At 37.7% G+C, this 24,470-nt stretch overlaps 1 protein-coding gene across 1 annotated transcript in view; it reads right to left on the reverse strand.

Annotated features, from left to right (window-relative positions):
• Positions 1–24,470, reverse strand: part of LOC137027075 (zinc finger protein 804B) — a 118,983-nt gene that overhangs the window by 15,268 nt on the left and 79,245 nt on the right. Inside the window, exon 2 of the mRNA XM_067394873.1 lies at positions 10,051–10,194. Within this exon, the coding sequence (XP_067250974.1) occupies positions 10,051–10,194 (144 nt within the window). The remainder of the gene's footprint in view (positions 1–10,050; positions 10,195–24,470) is intronic.

A 24,470-nucleotide genomic window follows, 5' to 3' on the forward strand; every position in this document is an offset into this window, starting at 1 on the left:
TTTTCAACATCATTACTCCAGTCTTCAGTGTCACATGATCCTTCAAATGTCCTTCTAATATGCTGAATTGGTGCCCAAGAAACATTTCTGTGAATATGTTATTTTACTATGTGGTATTTTTGTGAAAACAGGAAAGAACAGCATTTATTTTAAATAATAATAATAATGTACTGATATTTTTGATATGGCCACCACTTTGTACAAAATCTATTATTACTAAATGAATGTCTCATTTTATTATTTCTGTCTGGATAAAAAAAACTCCACCTTCTAATTTACAAGGTCGCAAGACACATTCCTGCATCAACAAACTTTGTTGTTCCTGTTGCAACATTCCACAACCCTTCAAATCAGTGGGCTCTGATTGGTTGGTAAGAATGGTGTTCCAGGAACAACAAAGAAAGCTGATCCAGGAATGTGTCCTGCTTGTGTAAATCACACTGAGCATTAAGAAATCAATGTCAAAGCCCCTTCTCTTGAGTATGTGCACTAGCAGTGCTGTTTGCTATAGTAGAAAAGATTTTACTCAGCATTCAGTGTGCGTTAGTAAAGGGTTCTACTTATTTAACCATGTAACAAAGACAGATAGCATGCCACTTTGCCCATTAAACATTACTAATGGCTGTGCACTACCTCTGCTCTACTGTGTGGCATCAATTCAGCACGTTCTTGTGCCTCCAAATCCATGGCTGCCGGATGAAAAACCTGCCACCTATATTACGCCACCTTCAGCACAAGCACTCTCAGCTGGGAGTCTGCGCCAATCACACTCAGCCTAATCTCATCACCGCTTATTCTGTGGCCAACTGCAGTTGGTGCAGAGAGGCAGTGATAAGCCTCAGGCATTTACTTGAAAAGAAAATGAAACTCCCTCTCTTTCTCCGTTCTCTCCACACGAACCATCTCTATGGACAGTTTTGTGCCTATCGAGAGCATTTTGCTCAGAAGGACATTTAATAAAATTCCTGGAAATATGATAAAACCCTAACGCATGAGAAGCACCTATCTAGCAATTTGGAATTCAAACAAAAGATTACAGACTACCAGCTGAAACAATGTGTCTTCCGCAAACCTTTTCTTGACAGCCACGAGCGAAGGAACTATGTAATCCTCGGCTGAGATTTGGAGGCTGGTGTTTAACGTTGATTATAAACTGTCACTCTCATTCACCCCAGGAGGAAAACATCAACATGTGGATTATCCTCACCCCAATCTGCACGTTCACAGGCAGATAATCCACCAAAGACACTTCCAATATCCTCTGCCGTCTGATGCACACCGTGCATGGGGATCATGTGTTGAATGTTAGCATTGGGCTGCAGGCAAAAAGCTGTCTGCTAAAACTCCTTTAGACCCTCTTCAGCAGCTCCTAAGATGACAGGCTGTCAGGTTAGGTGATCTGTAACATTTGTTTGTTGTGTATATGTTTGAATGCTTTAATGAGTCTGTGTGTAAGGTGCCTGAGAGGATCAGGAAAGGAGACCCTTTGAAGCCTAGAGGATGTGAGTGTATGAGAGGGAGGAGAGGAGATTTGGAACCGGATATTGCAGGAAGGTGCAGTAAGAAGCTTTCGGGGGAAGCTTTCATCCACACTGAAGCGGTTTCTCCTGGTGTACACACATACACACACACTAAAAGGTGCTGTTTTTTCTTCTTCTCTTTTTCCGAGTACGGGAGACTGGCAGTGCCACGTTAAGCCTTCGCGGGGCCCTGGGCTAACGAACGCAAAGGGGGCCCCCCCTCCCCCTAGACATCCATAATCGCGCGTCTTATGCGAATGAAGATTTTAATATGAATAAGATATCAATTTAAAACATGCGGACAAAAATGGTAAAAACATTTCTAGGATGGATTGACAAAAACAACAGGCTCATATGCGCTCCTCCATCATTATGACTTTGCATTGCTGATCTAAAAATGTAAAAAATAAAATTTAAATTTAAAAACGGCTTTTTACCAAGTCCAAGTTTAAATTCGACCGATTCGACTCTGGCTTTGGAATTTCAGAATGGTCATAGCATCATTTCAGATGCGATGTGTCCGAAGATTATTCTAGTTAATTATTCTGTCACAGACTTTTTTAATGCACGTTTTATACCTAATAAATGTACTATTAGTTTCTTCTCTAAATATGTTTTCATCACGTTTTATGTGCATTTTTATTTCGTTGAATAAAAAGTATCCACCCCAACGAGTGTACGAGTTACATTTATTCACTTGTGCAATATCTTAAAATGTGCAGATGTGGCCGTGTTTTTTTTTTTTTTTTTTTTTAGAAAACCAATACGACTCGTTTAAAATTCTGTACCAACATTACTGCATGCATAAGTTTCAGAAACCCACCTTAAAAATGACGGTCAAATGCAATAGATCATCGTTAAGACATTGTATGGACCCTTTCTTTGTCCATTTATTAATGATTTTAGTAGTAACAACATAGATAAGCTTTAGCAAGTTATTGACAACATTATTTCTATTATGCTTCATTTTTATGAACATGCACACGGCTTCTGTGTCTAAAAGTATTTGGCTGCGGAAAGATGCGTTCGGCGTGTGCACTGCGCACTATCTAGTGGACTTTTGTTTTCAAGCACTCAATTCACTTTCGCATGGGCTGTTGTACAGTACACACACGGTCCGTGCCATCACAAAAATTGGGCTGCACGCGGACGGGGAGCGCGGACGTCTGCGAACCCTCCTGATGACGAAAATTACGCGATGCGAACGCCCGAAGTATACCTTGGTGTTAAGCATGTAATAGCGGGCCACCAATCCACCCATATGCACGTGCTTTATCTGCACACTGTCCTGGTTGTATTCCTGCGTGCGTGTCCGCTGCGCGCCTGTGACTCTTGATTCGGGTGTGACAACGATGCGTTTTAAAACGCAAAAGAGGATTGTCTCGCGGGCCCCCCAAGTGTTCGGGGCCCTGGGCTGCAGCCCATGTTGCCCATTAGGATAACGCGGCCCTGGAGACTGGGGTGTAACAGTTATATTCAGTCATGTTCTGTCAACCTGGTTTTTATGCACATCAGAAAAGAGTGATGGAAATGGCCAACTTCGAAAAAAAAAAAAAATCCCTTAATTCGCAAAAAAGTTTTTACGCTCGCTTGAGGTGGTTTTTGACTTGTGCGGAAAAAAAAATTAATGCAAATAATGGGAGACGGAAACGCATTTGCCGAATAAATTCTGACAGTTGTGTTTTGGTTCTGTTTTCCCTGATTTCCTGTTTGACCTATAGTTTACCAGTGTGTTTGCTTTATGATCCCATTCACCTGTTGTCTCATTAAATATCTCATTAGCTTTTTAGTTTGTTCTAAGTTTGAGTTAGCTCCCTGTCTGGTATTGTTTGTGTTAACGTGAGTTTGCTACTTCTTAAGCTTCTGTTGTTCCCTAAGTGTTTATAAATAGTATGTTAATTATTCCTGGTCCGTTTCCTGATCAACCTGTGACATGGGGAGTGTTGTAACACATTTAGTTTCAACATCTGTTACCTAGTGTTTTTGCGCTCTGTGTTTCAAACTTTAATATAATATACCCAAATAGTAGGTTAGAAGTGTACAAATGTACAGCTTCTTAACTGTGTAAATCAATGTCAAATACATTTTGCAGTTAAAGCCTACCCCACCACCAGAATGGTTTGCAAAATTAAAAAAAAAACATAAATATTTTTTACAGTAATATATATATATATATATATATATATATATATATATATATAATTATACAATTGATTACATAATTTTAAATTATGTATGTCATGTGATTTGTACACTCACAGGAAAGTCTGTAAAAAATTGGGCTCAATGTACGGTATTAGTGAAGGAATTTTCAATACTTATTTTCCACAGGAATTTTATCTGTATTTTGAACTATGCATTGTGTTTGTTTTAGGGTTAAAGGGTTAGTTCACCCAAAAATGAAAATAATGTCATTAATGTCATTAATAATTAATTACATTAATTACCCTCATGCCGTTCTACACCACTAAGACCTTCATTCATCTTCAAAACACAAATTAAGATATTATTGATTAAATCCAGTCGCTCAACGAGGCCTGCATAGATAGCAATGGTATTTCCTCTCTCAAGATGCATAAAGGTACTAAAAACATATTTAAATCAGTTCATGTGAGTACAGTGGTTCTACCTTAATATTATAAAGCGACGAGAATATTTTTTGTGCGCCAAAAAAACCCCAAAAACGACTTTTTAAAAATATCTAGTGATGGCCGATTTCAAAACACTGCTTCAGAGCATTATGAATCTTTTGAGTCGAATCAGTGAGTCGGATCACGTTTCAAACCGCCAATTGATTTGATTTGTAAAGCTCCGAAGCTTCAAAGAAGCAGTATTATGAAATCGGCCATCACTAGATATAGTTAAAAAGTCGTTATTTTGTTTTTTTTGCCGCACAAAAAATATTTTCATCACTTAAGGTAGAACCACTGTACTCACATGAACTGATTTAAATATGTTTTTAGTACCTTTATGGATCTTGAGAGAGGAAGTACCATTGCTGTCTATACAGGCCTCATTGAGCCATTGGATTTAATCAAAAATATCTTAATTTGTGTTTTGAAGATGAACAAAGGTCTTAGGGGTGTAGAACGACATGAGGGTGAGTAATGAATGACATTATTTTAATTTTTGTGTGAACTAACCCTTTAAAGAAACTGTCCGTAAACTTAACGGATAATGTCCTGTCAGAAAAATTGCCAGTGCACACGTCACGCTGTGTGTATGTGTGAGAGAAAGAGAGAGTGAGAGATTGTGATGTCAATATATCTAGTAATAGATCACATTAGTTATATAAGTGCTATATTTCTATGCAGTTTTTTTTTTTAGAGGATATTGACTTTCTGGTAGATGCAGAGAGCCCCTAGCAAAGATTCTATTATTGTCTTATCAGATACTCGCAATGTGGCTTCGAGTAATGACTGGAACATCTAAACTGGCTGTTTACATAACAGAACAGCTCTCAATACCCTCAGGCTTTTAAAAGTTCATGAAGAATCATACAAATTCCTCCATCTGCTGCAAATGAAGTTTTGTGCAATTATTTGTCTGAGTTTATTCCCTTGTCCCTTTATAACTGTTATCCATTCATTCATTTCAGGCTGCTGACTCACTGCTTTTGGCTGAGGAAGCAGACACCACTTTTTCCTTTTCCATTTGAAAAAAAACAAAAACAAAAAGCAGAGTGTGAAGCCACACAGGAATCGTTCATAGAAGGACAAATGAACTGTTTGTGCAGCGTTAAAAATACATTCTCTTTATCTTCTCCCAGAGCCGCCCCCCACCCCCACACTGCTAAATGCCCTGAGGATAGACCTTACATTCACACACTTGCACACCTCCCTCAGCTATTTTTTAAACATTAAGCAGCCTGCTGCGCTTTTTATAGAAACACAGACATGACTAGGCTTGGACTCAAGATCGGATTGAATCCTTCCTCTGCACCCCCCTGTGACTATGGGTTATGAAATATGGATTATCTCCAAGCTCATATCTGTAGGTCTCTACCGCTTGAAATCCACCTCAGCCATGGGAGTCTAGCAGGGGATTCCCTCCAGATTGTGCTTTCAGTCTCTAGTGGAACTGTTCAAAAAAGTCCTCTTGACACTTCGCCCTAATATTTGCCTCCCCCCCTTTTTCTTTCTTCTTTCTCTTGTACTCTGTTTTATATTGTAGCTTTAACCCTCGTGTTATGTTGAAATTGACTTTTAAGCTTATAGGGTCACAGGGTCACAGGATATATGTTTCACAGGGTTGCCATCATTCAGAAATCAATTGAGAATTTGAGAATTTCAATTCAGGTTTTGAATTTGAGTTTCAATCTAAGGAAGTAGAATTAAAAAAAAAAATCAATATAACACATTTTAACTAAAAAAGCAGTGTTGGCTTGACAAAACCCAGAATCAAAAATAAATTTGAAGCTTTATATGACTGACTGACAGACAGATAGACGATAGATAGATAGATAGATAGATAGATAGATAGATAGATAGATAGATAGATAGATAGATAGATAGATAGATAGATAGATAGATAGATAGATAGATAGATAGATAGATAGATAGATAGATAGATAGATACATAGATAGATAGATAGATGATAGATCTTTTAGACCCCTAAACACAACATGAGGGTTAAATCCATATCTTTGCTCCTCTTGTTCTTTACGCTGGCTGTAATCACTGTCACATGCCTCACCTCTTCCTTTCCCTCCTCTTTTTACTGAAGTGAGGACAGCTGGTTGATTTGCATAGCTCTCTAGGAAAGGTTTTGTGGCTCTTAAAGATTAATTAAATCAAACCTCTCATCCATGTTTGGTGCACATCAATGCATACAGTACACACACACACACACACAAACACTAAGTGACTTGAGATTCTGTGGGTTGTGAAATATACAGGATTGTTCCTCAGGACCTGGGAGGACGGCCAGGCTGCGTTTTTCTAGTCCGATATATGAACCGACTGGCTTGGGGTCACACCAAACTGCTTAATACCATCAAACTCACAGCATGCATATTTTACACCGTCAACTCTACATAACTCTGTCTAATGAAACCCTCTTGCGACCTGCAGGAAGAGTTCAACAACATTTTTCATTGCTTTTGCAGGTCTCTCAAATGAATTAAGATCTCTCTTGGGAGGTACCTGACCTGTTAGAGAAGTCAGTTCACAGACCAACATTATTTTGCTGTTCAGTATTGAGTTGTCCATTTAAAAGGTATAAAAATGTCCTACAACTCCAAAATTAATAAATTAAACTGTACAATTTCATATATATAATGTATATACAGTATCTTAATTATATATTATAATATATTACATCACAGTATATTCATATATATGGTTCTCATGCATGAGCACCAAAGCTCAGTTTGTCTAACTGTTAGGCCACAGCTCAAATTTACAAATGAATCTATTTCTAAAAGTCAGACATAATGATGTATTACTATGGTATCTGTCATAAAATAGCATTATTTATTACATTTTACACAAAGATGAGTAATCTGAACCTATTACACAAGAAAAAAAAAATGTTTGGTCACAATTAATTAAACAGAAACAAGAATGACATACTAATTTCTCGGTGACAAAGTACTGATGTGAAACACTCAGCTGAAAATCTCATGATTGATTATAGAATATTACGGATGTTCGTGCTGAGATGGCACATTTATCTCTGACTCATTGACTTTGACTAACAGGAACAGACACATCTGCACGATGAACAAGTGTGCAGTCATCTCTGGTTTGATCGGAGCCATGTTTGCACGGAGATGAAATTCATCGCAACAACATGTGTAATTACTTTCCTCCCTCTCTCTCTCGCTCTCTCTCTGTCTGTCTTTGGTGTAACTGTCACTGAGCGGAGAGTTGAGAGTGAGTCACATCTCTCTTTCCCTCTTTCTGTTTCACATTGGCTTTCATGTAACTGTACATATGAAATGTTTCATTAGTGTGGAGTTTTGTATGTTTAAAATTTGGAGCTCTAATAAAGCAGTATTTGGCTTATGATGATTAAGACATGAAGTTTTTGGATGAAGACAGTTTAATCAATCTGTGGGCTGTTCATTGTTAGAAGCCCAGTTTGTCGAACAGCACCCAGGATGGCCCAGAATTAGCGCCACACACAGAGTGTTATCTGCTGCTCGAAATGCCAGGGAACATGTTTAATCTCAGATGCCACACAGATGGGCACCAGACTCCAGTCTGAGATCCTGGCACCAGTCAGCACATCCTCAGCTTTCTCCTCCTCCTTTACTTCATCTACTCCTCCTATCAGTCTCCCCTTTAATTTACTTTTTGCTAATTGCTAACTTTACTTTTTTGCTAACTAATTTTTACTTTTTGGGTTCTCTTGATCTGATCTTTTCTCCCTTTTCTTATTTCTTTAATTATTTTAAAGATATTATGACTTTAAAGGGTTAGTTCGCCCAAAAGTGAAAATTCTGTCATTTATTACTTACCCTCATGTTGTTCCACACCCGTAAGACCTAAGTTAATCTTTGGAACACAAATGAAGATATTTTAGTTGAAATCCGATAGCTCCGTAAGGCCTCCATAGGGAGCAATGGGCACTTCCTCTCTCAAGATCTATAAAGGTACTAAAAACACATTTAAATCGGTTCATGTGAGTACAGTGGTTCAATATTAATATTATAAAGCGACGAGAATATTTTTGGAATGCCAAAAAAACCCAAAGTAACGACTTATATAACGACGATGGCAGATTTCAAAACAATGCTTCAGGAAGCCTCGGAGCACAAATGAATCAGTGTGTCGAATCATGATTCAGATCGCGTGTCAAACTGCCAACGGCTGAAATCACATGACTTTGGCGCTCCGAACAGCAGATTCGACACACTGATTCATTTGTGTCCGCATCTTCATGAAGCATTGTTTTGAAATCGGCCATCACTAAATAAGTCATTATTTCATTTTTTTTGGCGCTCCAAAAATATTCTCGTCGCTTTATAATATTAATATTGAAGCATTGTACTCACATGAAGCAATTTAAATATGTTTTTAGTACCTTTAAGGATCTTGAGAGAGGGAGTGTCCATTGCTCCCTATGGAGGCCTCACGGAGCTATCGGATTTCAACTAAAATATCTTAATTTGTGTTCTGAAGATGAACGAAGGTCTTACGGGTGTGGAATGGCATGAGGGTAAGTAATCAATGACAGAATTTTCATTTTTGGGTGAACTAACCCTTTAAAGTAACACATTCTATAGACCACTTTTAGGATACAAATTTTCTTAGTAACAAGTAATATGTCATTGATTCATGTGATTCATCATGTGCTGTTTATGAGACATAAACAATATATATGTTTATATACACTATTTTTCAACATTTGGGTTTGTTTGTATTTTTTATGTACCTCTTATGCTCACCAAGGCTGCATTTATTTGATCAAAAATAGAGTAAAAACAGTATTGTGAAATATATAAATATACTACTGATATCACTTCATATAAATATACGCCAAAACAAAAAACACTTATAAAATATCTTAAAAAGTCCAACAAAAACTCACAACCTATATATTTGCATTGTTAACAATCAACGATCTGGTTATTTTAAGTAGTCTCTGGGAAGAAGCAAATGGGCAAATTTTTTTCAGCATAGGCCTAGTTGAACTTGCTTTGTTGTATTGACAAGTTTATTATAATAGAAAAGGTGCATTACTTGTGTTCCTGAAAGTTTTTAGAACTTTAGAATAATAAGTTAAACAAAAAATCTGCAATAATTATGACAATTTCCCCTGTGTCTTGTGTGTTTGTGTTCAAGGACACTTATTTTGATATTCTGTTGACTTATTGTTTCCATTTTTTTCACTTCCTTTGTTCCTGTGTTGTCTCATTTAAGAAAAGTAACCGTTAGATTGCAAAGTAAAAAGAAATTATAGCATTTAACACCTCATGAGGAATCATTTTATTACGGTTACTTTCGAAATGAGACACAGCTATTCTTTCCGTAGTCACCCTTGTTAGTCACCATAGCATTTCACCTCTGCCTTGTTATGCTCTTGCTTGCCTGTATATATATTTATATACATCCCCGTGTTTGAGTCTTTAGTTGACGTTGTCTTCACAAGTTTTGTTAAAGCTGTTGTGGTTTTGTTCCCCATTGGATTTTGTCATCTCTCTAGTTTGGATTATTGTCTTCCCTGCTTGGATCTATGTTTCATGTTTGGATTATTGTCACCTACCATACCTGTTTGGATTATCTTTGTTTTTGTGTTTATTTAATAAAGACTGCTTGCATTAGATCCTTGCCTCTCCTTGTCCCTGCGTGAGCTTGACAAATTAAGTAAATTAAGCAAACATTATATGCTAAGAATAATCTGGAGACTGTTTGGGAAAACAAAAATTTAAACTACTTTAATAAAAGCAAACAATGGTCTAGCAGTGTGTAACCAAGCATGTTTCTATGCATATCATTATATACAGAGACACTTTGCCGAAGATAGTAATGGCTTTATATACTGTAGGGAAAAAAGCTGAATCACTGTTCCAAACAAGTTTACCTGTTTATGTGCGTGGTCATATGAGTTGATGTGGTTGTCAAACTCCTGATGTTTATGGTACTGCTTGTCGCATAGTTCACAATAGAAGTTAGCCTTCAAATCTCCCAGGGCTTTTGCAATGGCTTTCTCTTTCTTAGCATAGTCCTGACAGAGAGAGAGAGAGAGAGAGAGAGAGAGAGAGAGTTGGTTAGGCATGTAAATGTTAATTAGACAACTACACTTGACAATCACACAGTCCATTTCTTAGAATAATAAATGATTTGACTGATTGTTTAAAACCACAAAAGAAAAAAATTGTATATAAACAGTACATAAAATCATTTAGAGATTTTTACAGGTTGTCTTAGCATAGCTGAATTTCCTAAGCAACACAATTCGTTTGCAATAAGACAAACCAGATTCAAATTGCCAAATTCAAAATTGCCAAGGCAAATTCGTAATGCAAAGAAAAATAATTTCTAGCTGATCAACATTATGAAAACTGGTAAACCCTTTAGGAACTTCAAAAGATAAAACAGCGAAATTCCTAATATTACTTCCAATATTTCCAAATTATGTTCATTTTCGTAGAGCGGGCCAATATCGTGACGATTATTTAAAATCAATCGAGAGAAGCAGATATCGTTATCGTGATAAAATACGATTAATCGTGCAGCCTTAATTTAAATTAATTTGACTTGACATTTGATATTCAACAGTATCCTTGACATTTATTCAACAGTGCTTTTGATCTGCCTGCATTGACACTATTCTTTAAAAGGAAAAATTATATACCAATTATCAATGTAAAGCTGCTTTGACACAATCTGCATTGTAAAAAGCACTATATAAATGTAGGTGACTTGACTTGACTTGACTGATAAAACCAAACAACCCACCCATCACAGAATTGTTTTTAATGGGAATTTTTTGCTGTAATTACTAGTTTCGCACCAACAACAGTTTTAAAAAGATGTTTGAATATTAGCATAGCAGGGCTACTATGACAACATGGTCATGAGTTCATATTAGTTGCAGGATGAATTAACAAACTGCTCGCTGTGATAATGCAAAGAACTAGAGCTATACTATAACTGTTCTTAACTACTTAAAAGTCATGAGCAGCATGTGCCTTGCTTTGTTCTTATACATCATTTTTTTAACATTACACATTTACCCATAATTTTCTTTGAATGTCACTCTCTTCTATTATTTTTCATATCAAATATGTCCAGAATGATTTGTGAACCATTAAAAACACTGAGGTCTCAGAATTAATATTCAAAACATGCACACTTACACACACACATAATTTCAACTCTTCAGTTTCTGTAATTATTAAAGTTGTTCAGATATGATAGATCACCATTTCACTAATAGATAGATAACATTCACTAATAACACGCTCAGGTGTGCAAACACCCCCCTCCTCTTCCCCTTTAATGAGTGGATTCCAGATGCTCCTCAGTAAACAGTAACATAAGTCCAAGAGGGAGTTGGAGCGGAGGTGGAACAGGGGGAGGGATGGAGGGGAAGGCCAATGTGGTGAAACAGGAGACTGAGGAGGGTCAGAGAACCAGCGTGAAGCCGGCAGGGCAGGTGGCCAGGGTGGAGCTGGAAGAGAAGGTGGCCAGGGTGGAACTGGCAGGGCAGGCAGCCAGGTTGGAGCCAGCAAAGCAGGTGGCCAGGGTGGAACTGGCAGGGCAGGTGGCTAGGGTGGAGCCAGCAAAGCAGGTGGCCAGGGTGGAGCCGGCTAGACAGGTGGCCTGGGCAGAGCTGACAGGACTGAAGGCCATCTTAGTGGAGCTGGAGACCACCACAGTGGAGCATAAGTCCACCACAGCAGAGCAGAAGACCACCACAACACAGCAGACTGAATAGAAGATCCCTACGGCGGAGCAGGTGACCACCATGGTGAAACAGGCGCAGCTGGTGATCACCATGGCGGAGCAGGGGGAACTGTAACAAAGGACACAGAAAGGTTAGGGTTGGCTTCTGGGGCCGTGTCAAGACAGGCAGAAGGTTCAGTAATGGCCTCCGTGGTCATAGCAAGACAGGCTGGGAGTTCAAGGGTGACCTCCTAGGTCATGTTAGGGCAGACAGATTGTTCACTGACGACCTCCATACTCATGTCAGGGCAAACAAAAGGTTCAATGATGACCTCCGTGGTCGTGTCGAAGTGAACAGAGAGTTAATGAGTGGACGCTGCTGCCTTGGGAGGAGCTGGAGAAGATGGCCACCGCCAACACAGGAAATGCACTCAATGGAAGTCTCAGAGACCACCAGACTTGGGAATTTCTAGCTGGGGATGCTAACCTCTCGTACTGATGTTGGGTGGGTGTGCCACACTGGAAATCAGCCCCAAAGCCTATGGATAGTTTTCCTTAGGTCCGGAATTTTAATCATAATGGTTACACATTCTGGCATGGTGGCCGTGACGGCTGGAGATTCCGGCGTGGCGGCCATGATGGCTGGAGACTCTGGCTTGGCGGCCATGACGGCTGGAGACTCTGGCTTGGCGGCCATGACGGCTGGAGACTCTGGCATGATAGGTACATTGTGAATATCGCGTTCATCCTCCACGACAACCACAGTAAAAGCAGACACGCTCAACTGCAATGCCAAGTTGATATAAAATCCTAGAGTCCAACTAGTGTCCCATTGTGGCATGATCGAGCTGAGCGGCACAGATAGTCCCCCCCAGACATAATGTGACAAGGCTTTCAAAACGGATGCAGGAAAAACGGAGGTGTATCATCTTGCTCTCCAAATAAGCATCCTATTGAGTCATGCCGCAGAGCTCCATCACACAAGAAAAACGTAGTGACGGACGGTCTAAATCTTTGGACATACCGTTTGAATATTGTATGAATACTTCTGGCATTTTCATCATCAGTTTTGATGTTATTATTGTGCGTCACATTAAGAGAAATGCAAAAGGCAATTTGAAATCAAATTGAAAAAGGAAATTTAAAACCACCTCCAAATGTGGTTTGAATCATATTTGAAAAAAAAAAAAATCTAATGTCATGTGTGTGTGTGTGTGTGTGTGTGTTTTTTTTTCGTTGCTATCCAGACTTTCAAAAGCCCATTTGGATACAATCTGGATATGCAAAAAAATTGGCAGTTTGAACATAGCCTTAGTATGATTTATAAGCTGTTTTCCTCATGGGGAACAAAAAATGTCCCAACAAGGACAAGGATTTTGGATATTGCCATCTTTGTGGGGACATTTTGTCCTCATAACGCAGGGTTTAGCAGGACCACACACAGTACAGACCTAAACTCTTCCTCTAAGGATGACATCTCTTTCTTTGTTGCAAACTTCACATGAGATTCAGCTAGCCGGTAACTTCAAAGGCTCCTGCGATTAATTCAGTATCAAAAGTCTGCTTATACAGACCTCAGGGACTGACATCAACCATACAAACACACTGTGCAGACTGCTCTGGTACAACCATAAGCAAAGCATCTCTCTGGAGCATCATTACCAGAGCTTTCCCATTATGACAGCACAGCTCAACATTCACTACGGGAAAACAAGGTGGGAAAAGGTCACCATGTAGCAGTTCTTTAACACTACCCCCTTATTACTTTTGAAAGAGCGTCTGATCAATGACACACTGTTGAGATGGTATGGATTATAAAAGGATAGTTTCTATGCAGTGTAGCACTAGAACAATTTAATAAAGCTAGTTAACATGTTTCATCGAGAAAGTTGAAGTAATTGTGACAATAATACTGATTATGTGCCTTCATTATTGGCCAGAGGGACTCTGCATCACATGGTCCTGTGGCGTGTGGGAGCGGATCATGAATGAGGTGGATGTGATGCAGTTAATGGGCCATCAGGGACTTTGAGGCAGTCTTTTCTATAGTTTCCATTCATGGGCAGAGACAATGTGAGATGTCAAATAAAAGAACACCATGATGGACTGCTAGCACTCACACTTGGTATCTTAAAGAGAATTTGAGGTCAATAAATCAACAAATGAGTACCATAACCAAGACCTTGCAGTCTACATCCTTATGTACAGTACAAACTCTAACGGATAAAGCACAACACAGCAATAAAAACACAAGCAGTAAAATTATTATTATTATTATTTTTTTTTTTTAGAAATTAAACATTAATACTTTTAATCACCAATTAAGGATGCAGTAAATGTATCAAAAGTGACAATACTAAAGACGTGTATATTTTTGTAGTCACAAAAATAGAAATCTATTTCAAATAAATTATGTTCTTTTGAACTTTCTGTTCATTAAAGAATCCTGAGAAAATGTATTTTGGTTTCCACAACTGTTTTCAGCATTGATAATAACAGGAATTCCTGCATTCTGTTGCGTTCTGTGTAGCTGTTTTAAACAAATGTGTCTTATGTAAAATCCCCCTAAAAACGTGTTCAGTCGTGCTTCAGTGAATTTAAAACCAGCCTAATTAAGCAGGGCTTGCGGTTAACTAGTCATTCAGGCAACCCACCAGCAAGTCGATTTTTAAAATATGTTGTTTTGTTTTACATCCCTACAAATGATATGGACCCCCAGGGCTTTACAACTCATTTCCAAAATTCATCACCCCCACAAAATGTAACCCTAAATTTAGTCTCACAGATGTGTGGCGGAGTGAAACGATAGAGTGCGAGAGCTGAGAAGAGCCACTCTGTACATCTGTCATTTTAACACGCGCCCCGTCCCTGAGACTCAAAACAACAGATGTTAACTCTTAATTGCTTTTGGATGCGTTTTGCATCAGAATTAGTTACACGTGTTTTGCACTTACTCACCACCCACGCCAGACAGGCCCAGTTGTAGGGTTGAAAAAGGCAGAACATTGGCTGAGTGATCTGGCAACCACCTGCCCTCTGCCACAAACACAGCATCACATTCCCAGAATGCATCAGGATTTTAATTAGCTTGAACAAGTTCAATGACATTACTTACATTCAACAGCAAAGATGAAACCTTAACAAATAATCAAAGTGTAAAGTTGCCCCAAGTTTAATTTTGCAGTCAGTAGACACCTTGACCCTGTCCCAAAAGACCTTGTGATATTCACACTTTTCTGTAAAATGTTGAAAAGTAGCATCTAATATGCATCAGTAGTATAATTTATGTTAAATGTGTTCATGCATGCATGCCATAACACTACATGTGTCTGCTTTACTGCTGAATCTGCTATTGCAAATGCAAGTGTTTTGTAACAGCACACGCAAACAAATTGATGGAGCATTTCTAGGTTATCTTCTTAATGCTGCTGTCTGGGGAGCTACAAAACACTCCCTTACAAATGTAAGCAATTCAAATGTGCACTCTCAGTCATTTAGTCTCTCATTCTTTCGCATAGTCTCCGTTTCACTCTCATTTTATTCGTACTGCAGTTTAAAAACGGAATATGATCTATTATTTTACTTGTTCGAAAGCTAATCATGTCCTTTTTCAATCCACAAACAACTGACTTTCCCCCGGTTTCACAGACAAGACTTAAGCTAGTCCTAGACTAAAATGCATGTTTGAGCTGTTTTGTTATGTTTTAAAGAATTACATTAAAGGCCAGGCAACTGGAGACATGAAGAAGTACGTGTTTTTTATACTCTATTCCTGTTTTTATATACAGCGAATTATAAATACTATAAAATTATTTACACTGTAACCCTAACATATATACATATATATATATATATATATATATATATATATATATATATATATATATATATATATATATATATATATATATATATATATATATATATATATATATATATATATATATATACATATACAGGATGCGATTTGTGAAAAAAAACAGAGGGGGGGTGTTTTGAAAGGTTTTTTTTTTTTTTTGTTAAAAACCACAGTGGAGCTATATACTATTTTTGGCAGCTGTTACAGAAGCATTTTTACAAAAAAAATTTTGATTTAACCTTGAGATTTGAAGTATTAGATAGCTTAGACATTTGCAACACTACAATGACACTAATAATTCTTAATTTCTGATAGAAATGCATTTTTAAGACGTTTTAAGGCCAACAAATTGAATAACAATAGCTTTAAAACCATGTCAACAAATACATGCATGCACAGTTTTGAGGCAGCTTTAATCGCATGTTTGGTAATTTCATGACTTAAAGGTGCTCTAAGTGATCCTGGGTGGAGTAACTTCCTGTTGACATTCGAAGTGTTGTCAAACAAAACAGAGGCTAGCTAGACCCTCCCTCCTCCTCCTCCTCCCCCTCCCCTCCGTGCTTCCTGAAACAGTCATAAACGTGCATTTAAAATCATTCTTGTCGGTTATTGGCTGGAGCATGTTTATTATGATTCGTGGTCTAGGCTGCACCAGTTTGTTTTTATTGCCGTTTTCAGAGCTTGTGGCGACTACAGAGACCGTGTTTTTTTACAGTGTGTTCAGGGGACAGGCAGCTAGCGGATAGTGAGGAGATGTTTGCTGTATGTGACAAAAAATGTTTTGGCCTAAAAACACGTGACATCGTTTAGAGCACCTTTAACTTACAACAGAACAACGACAGTCATTGCTCGTAGTTTCTTTTGCACTTTATTTAAGCTATAATGATGTAATTATGCTGCGCGCACCGGCGCATTTGCTCGAGCAATTCTTGAGTGCATGCCACGAGCACAGTTTAACGGCTGACTGGACAGTCGTGTTAATTTTTCTGAGTTTTACTGACATATCCTGACAACATCTCATCTGACCGTTGTTCAACTGAAGCTCCCTCGTCGTCACCTAACGTTACCTTTTCTGCGCTCATTTGACTTGCACCTGTCGCTGAGATAAAGTTGGAATGCACGTCTGAAAAGTGTCCCATTTGTGGTGGTGGTAAAGAGACAGTTCTATATAAAATCAGCCTTTTACTTGGCAATGTATTTTAAAAAAGATTTTTATTTTAGGTATTTTATATGCTCTGTTGGTGTTTATATATATATATATATATATATATATATATATATATATATATATGGTATATATGGCATATATGGTATATATATATATATATATATATATATATATCAGTCCACATATATATCAATACACTAATATTCAATAGTAATACTGCATTGAATGATGCCACCTGTTGGATGTAACCCCTGCAGAGATGCTTGCATGTGGCCAGGAGGCTGTAGATGTGTGAGACGGGCTGATCTCATGCTGCCTCACTCATTCTCAGAATTCTCCTCAAGTGTCTGACTCTGCGTGCCTGCTCTCAGATTTGTGAACTTGCCCGCTTGGCTTTAAAAACCATTATTTCTGCATTCTGACTTGAAAAGCCCTTTAATACCATTACTCCTTCATTCATCAGTGCCCGGAGTAAACACAATTCTCCAGCGGGAGATCTCACATTACTACAAAATGTGCCTCATTTTTGAGCATTTTCCAGGTGCCAACTACACTGATCACTAAGAGCCTGTACTAAAAGTGCGATAAAATCCCTTTCAGAATAAGTGAATATGGAATAAGAAGAGAAGAGATGTGAGGTCGGATAGAGGCGGAGCTGAAGGTTTAATTACGGGTGTCGTGGGTTGAACGGACGGAGAAGGGGAGGTTCAAAGCTGTACAGTTCAACCTTTGTAGAGGAGAAGAGAACAAGGTGACACCCACATACATAAAACAACTACTTAGATCTCCCACTTTAATCCTCTGTTACAGAAAGAAAGAAGCTTTTCTCTGCCTGCTCACTGATCTTAACAGCTCTCGCATTCAGCGCATTAAACACAGGTTGACAGCAAACAGAGCGCCAGGTCTCGCGGTTCACCCATTAAAACAAATTCTCTATCGCTTTCTCTCCCTCAAGCTCAAGTACAAACACCTGGTCTGAAATATTACTGAGCACTTTTTAAATTTGTTCCGTTTTCCATGTCAGTTCCATTGTAATTAAACAATAATGTCTCTCGCTCTTTTTCTCCTGTCTGTTTCTGGCACATAGACACTGATTGCTTGTGCCTTTTGAAATGTTTCATGTTTTCAATGTGTATTAAAAAGAGAAAAATTTCCATAAGCCATAAGTTTTATCTTAACTCTATTTTTAAGTGTTCAGAAAGAAGAGATAATCAAAAAGAAAATGTCACATCAGTTATGCTTTTCAAAGAATATTATTAAAAGAATTCTTCAGAGTGAGCAAAGTCCCAGTTAATGAATAACACTTTGCAATATCTTTCACAAGGCCAGATTGGTTATACAGACAGATAGACTGGTGTGTCTAAGATCAAGGGAGATTTCCTGTGTCTAATGGACATCCAGCCTGTAGCTCTCCTACCGTTAAACCGCAGGAACTCTCTTCCGCTGAAACACCGTCCCCACAGCGACCCCCCCGTCGGCATCTACTACCACATTTGGGTGCCCTCAGAATCAAAATCCCCACTCAAACCCAGCTGAGACTAAAACTATACCACTAGCCTAACACATCTTATATTTGAGTGAATGAATGAAAACTACCATACTTTAACTACAAAGTTTAAGGGATGCAGAATGTATTGGTATCATATTGGATATCAGCTCGTATTCGATACCGTTCAAAAGTTTCAGCCCAGTAAGATTTTTTATTGATTGTTTTATTCAGAAAAGAAACATTAAATGGATCAAAAGTGACAATAAAGACATTCATAATGTTACAAAATATTTCTATTTCAAATAAATGCTGTTCTTTTGAACTTTTTATTCATCAAAGAATCCTAAAAAAAAATATATTGCAGATTCCACAAAAATATTAAGCAGCATAAATATAAGAAATCAGCATATTAGAATGATTTCTGAAGGATCATGTGACACTGAAGACTGGAGTAATGATGCTGAAAATTCATCTTTGCATCACAGGACCTAATTACATTTTACGGCCAGAGTATAGTGCATCCTTCCTCTTTTTCCCTTTGGTCTCTCAACTAGGGCACCAAGTGAGCCAGGACTACCTGCCCCCTAGTAAATAAATAAATATGTAGGTGGCCGCCTGCCTTTATAGCTTGTGGCGGGCTTCTTCTGTTCACCCTGTACTTTTGCCGCAAGATCATATCAGGGCAAAACATTGTTTGCAACTTTGAAAGGGCCGGATCAAGGCTGCATCACTGCAGTTTCTATGCAAGTGTGTATGTGTCTGAAGGGTACTGTTGTGAGATGCCTTCCAACCTGTGTGCGCGTGTGTGTGTGTGTGTGTGTGTGTGTGTGTGTGTGTGTGTGTGTGTGTGTGTGTGTGCGCGTGTGTGTGTTCTCGGATGCGGACTAGGAATTTCAATCATTTTCTCTCCTTCTTTCTCTGCCCATGCAAACATCCAGAACAGAGAGAGGGGCAGTGTTCCAGTGCAGCAGACAGAAAGAGAGAGAGAGAGAGAGATCCCTGTGGGTCTCAAATTAAATTCCTATCATGTCAGGGCAGGAACAGGATTCAATAGTGTTTATTGGCATCTCTTGACCGGAGGGAAATTAAATTCCACTGGCTTGTTTCATCATGGACAGCAGGTTCAGGCCTCCCTCTCTTCATCCCTCACTCCCTCTCTTTCATTGGCTTTGGGTTAAGTGGTTAGGGCCCAGAATTGCCCCTAATTTCCCTGGTAATTTGCCTCTCTGTGTGTTTGTGTTTTGCAGCGTGTATGTCAGCCAGCTGAATCTCTTAGACGGCAATGGCCTCTTTTGCCAAAATCATATAACATTATCATCTCCTTCAATGCATTAAACAAAAAAACAAAAAAACATGACCATTATCTCTAGACTGAAACAAAGCAATGGGCACAGTGGCCGGTTTTACCTTGACTGGATTTATTTTCTGTCATTTCTTCAAAACCTGATCTAATCTCATCCTGAAAGCTTAGACTGTGGATGAGTGAGGGAGATTTGTGCCGCCATCTATGACAGAGCTTTGCAAAAAAAGAAGATATTGAACAGCGTGAGCATGAGTAAGAGGAGAGAGAAAGATGTAGAGATGGTGATGAAAACAGGAAAACATAAAGAGAAATATAGGCCAGAGCTGTGGTTCACTGATGTGCTCAAATGGGATAAGCATGTGTGACTCTGGCTTACAACACACCCGAATTGCACGTTTTTATACCATTCAAAAGTTTGGGGTCAGTAAGATTTTTTTTTAAAGTAATTAATACTTTTATTCAACAAGGATCAATGCATTGTTAGAAAATATGTTATATTTCAGAAACTGTTCTATTTCAGACAAATGCTGTTCAAAGAGTCATGAAAAAGCCACTGTCACAATTTCCACAACTGTTTTCAACATTGATAATAATAAGAAATGTTTCTTGAGCACCACATCAGTATATTAGAATGACTTCTGAAGGATCATGTGACACTGAAGACTGGAGTAATGATGCTGAAAAGTCAGATTTACAATCACAGGAACAGTTTACATTTTAAAGTATAATACAATTGAAATTATTTTAAATTTAAATAATATTTCACAATATTACTGTATTTTTGATCAATTAAATATAACCTTAGTAAGCATAAGAGACTTTTAGACTACATAAAATTTCTTATCAACCCCAAACCTTTGAACAGTAGTGTATATAAAAAGAGGCAAAATCTCTCCAAAGCTGCTGAAAATGCTTCTGCTTCAGTATTACAGTTAAATGTGGTTAAAGTTACCATCGTTTCTTACTGTATTCACGGAGACAAGAGCCGTCGCTATTTTCATTTTTAAACAGTTGCAGTCTGTATAATTCATAAACACAACTTCATTCTTTATAAATCTCTCCAACAGTGTAGCATTAGCCGTTAGCCACGGAGCATAGCCTCAAACTCATTCAGAATCAATGTAAACATCAAAATAAACACTGTACTTACGCGATTAGACACGCTGCATGACGAACATTTTGTAAAGATCCATTTTGAGAGTTATATTAGCTGTTTGAACTTTTTTTTATGTTGTTTTAGGGAAGTGCGAGCTGCTGGACGTGCTGAAACTAGCAAAACACACTTGCATCGCGCCTGCTGTCACCGGGTGTATGATACGGCCCTTAGTAGTTAGATAGTCCCCTTTTTCTGTCACAAATTGTTTAATGACCTAGAAATAGTGCAGAATCTGTAACATTTTTTATTAATCTAGCATCATAAAATTTCGGTTTTAATTTTATTTCTTGATTAAAATGAGAGATTTCCAGTGTGGTCTCAAACTTTTGTACCCACTGAACACTACAAAGACAGGAGGTGATGAGCATGGTGCTTACTGCACAGTAAAGTGTGTAAGTGTGATGTGTTTGCATCGTGGGTAACAAATGCTTTTCCTAATGTATGCTAATGTATCAGTATCACATTGATATATACTGTGCATAGAAAGAGAGATGGGGGAACAGAGGAAGCCAAAGAGCGAGAGAGGGGGACTATTTAAGTAAGATGTAGTGGAGCGGTTGGCCCACATGCCTGGATCTGTGATGTACTTACTGAGTGGCTTGCAGAGGCACGACCATCTGGCCCAGGCTACAGGCAGACTGATGATTACTGCACTAACATACACCCAGATGGGCTTCACGTGGCTTGCACAGGAGCCCACTCATATACTCATACACACACACATGTGTGTGTGTGTGTGTGTGTGTATGTACAACACATAAAAAATATAGCATAAAGACATTATAGAGGGATACACAGAAACACACACACACATTCTGAGGTGATCCCTGATGTGTCTAACTATAGCTGATAGTGTGCATCGTCTATGCGTTTGAGGCGATTGATTGCTGAGAAAAACCCAAGATGCAGGAAATGAGGCAATTATTCACCAGCTTAATATACCTCACAGGGGTGGCACAGCATGTGTGCATATCTCTGAACATGCTCGAGTTTGACCTTCTCCGTTCCTGATAATTTCAAAACATAATAATGCACGGTGTACACAAACATGCACAGATCAGATCAGCAATTTACCACAAAATCAAATTCGTGAATTTGGCTAGAGTTCAGCACAACTGGCACATGAGATGAAAGCTTCATAAGCATCAGTAAGAGAAGCCAGATGGCTTTATCTCATTTGAGCTAATCACATGACCTACTATACACGGTTTCTCCTACAGTTTGAAGATTTCGGCAGAGACGATAACCATAGAGCTTTGTGCCTGTTCAGTTTTATGGGCGCCTGCTGTTAGTACTGTAATTGAAATTGTCCAGGGGACGATGAGGGTCCTTAAAGGAAGATCAAGACTGTAATGCTAAACTCCTTATAGAGGACATTTTGTCTGCAGTTTTTATTCTGTCACTGTCAAATATATTCACATTCAGAAACGAGAATAAAGTGTGGAAATCAATGAGAGAGTGTAAACAGTGAGATTACAGACGCAGCCAGAATGTTTGTGTATCTCAAATACAAACTCTGGCATATGTGATTATAAGTAATGTCCACTTGTCAAGCATGAACTGTCTGATAAAGATGACAAGGCGGCTCAAATGCTTGATGCTCTTTGTGTAGATGTTCTAGGACAAATGAGAATGCAAAAGATGAGAAAATAAAAAATCTTAGGAAAAAAACACATTTAAAACACATGGGCCAAGTTTAAAATGTAATGATTCTTTAAAAAAAACAAAAAAAAACAAAAAACATGGAAAAATGTGTAACCTAAAAAATACATGTAAAAAGTATTTAACAAAAATCATGAATTATTAATTTAAAAATGATATTAATAATATTTTCAAACAAATTCAGTTCACTTTACTACACACACACAATAATAAAAAGATGCTTAAGGTATTTTTTCCTCAAGAATTTTCTTTAAACAGTTGACATTGATATACAGTACAGTCCAAAAGTTTGGAACCACTAAGATTTTTAAAGTTTTTAAAAGAAGTTTCGTCTGCTCACCAAGGCATGTACATTTACATTTATTTAATTAAAAATACAGTAATACAGTAAAATACAGTAAAAGAAGTAATATTGTGAAATATTATTACAATTTACAGTTTTTCTCAGTCGCTTTGGTACATTTCTCGAATCAAACTCACAATTTGCAAAACAGTAAGTGCATTTCTCAAAACAATTTGTACAAATAGCAAAACACCATGGATAACCTGCAAAAGCCACTCTCTTACTCAAAATCCTTAGTTCATCTCTCATAAGTAAATATCTGTGTCAATGAACATGTCAGTGCCATCAGAATGACAAGTCCTTTTGTCATTGTGTACGGATAAGACAGTCAAATTGTTTAGTCATGTTCTCAATATAACCGTTTACTCTGGAGGGACGTTCTGATGGAAACTATGGCTAAAGTTTTGATGACAATTATTGTCAATTATAAGTTACATCTTAGTGTATGTGTGAGTGTAATTGCAAGAGAATGGAAAAGATTCAAATTTACTCTCTTACTGTTTGTACTGTATTTTATTGACAGAACATGTCATTGAGTCATTGAGTCATGTCCTTATTGAGTCATGTCATGTCGTCAAGATTCACCAATTTACCAATTCAGGACAGATTTAGAAAAAAGTCTAATGGAAATATAGAAAGTATAGAAATATGCTTGACATATTTTGATAACTTGTTCAACCATTTTGCATGTAAAGACTTATGCTATGAGCTTGTGCCTAAATGTTGTGGGGGGTGAGACTATTCAACAGAGACCCAATATAATACATTTTGATCAACATGACATAAGCAACTGATAATGTAGGAAACAACAGAGAATTGTACATAATCATTTGCATGGATGTACCAAAGCATTTACAACTTGTTCAAAGAAATGAGAAACTGCTTTTTTGATGTGCACAAGTGACACAATGATGTGAGAATTGAACAGGTAGTTTTGAGAATTTCAATTCTGATCTGAGAAATGTACCAAAGCGACTGAGAAAAACTATAAAATATAAACTGTTTTCTATTTGAATATATTTCACAAAGTAATTTATTCCTTTGATGGCAAAGCTGAATTTTCAGCATCATTACTCCAGTCTTCAGTGTCACATGATTCTTCAGTAATCATTCTAATATGCTGATCTGCTGCTCAAGAAACAATCAATGTGTTCAAATGGACAAAATATTTGTGTACAATATTTTTTTTCAGGATTATTTGATGAATAGAAAGTTCAAAAGAACAGTGTTTATCTGAAATCTAATCTTTTGTAACATTATAAATGTTTTTACTACCACTTTTGATTGATTTAATGTATCCTTGCTGAATAAAAGTATTAATTTCTTTAATTTCTTTTCAAAAAAATAAAAATAAAAATTCTTACTGACCCCAAACTTTTGAACGGTAGTGTATAATGCTACAGAAGCTTTGTATTTCAGATGAATGCTGTTCTTTTGAACTTTCTGTTCATCAAGAAATCCTGAAAAATAAAGTACACAACTGTTTTCAACATTGAAAATAATCATAAATGTTTATCGAGCAGCAAATCAGCATATTAGAATGATTTCTGAAGGATCATGTGACACTGAAGACTGGAGTAATGATGCTGAAAATTCAGCTTTGCATCACAGGAATAAATTACCTTGTCAAAT

Source organism: Chanodichthys erythropterus, chromosome 2, assembly GCF_024489055.1.
Source record: "Chanodichthys erythropterus isolate Z2021 chromosome 2, ASM2448905v1, whole genome shotgun sequence".
NCBI classification, from domain to species: domain Eukaryota; kingdom Metazoa; phylum Chordata; class Actinopteri; order Cypriniformes; family Xenocyprididae; genus Chanodichthys; species Chanodichthys erythropterus.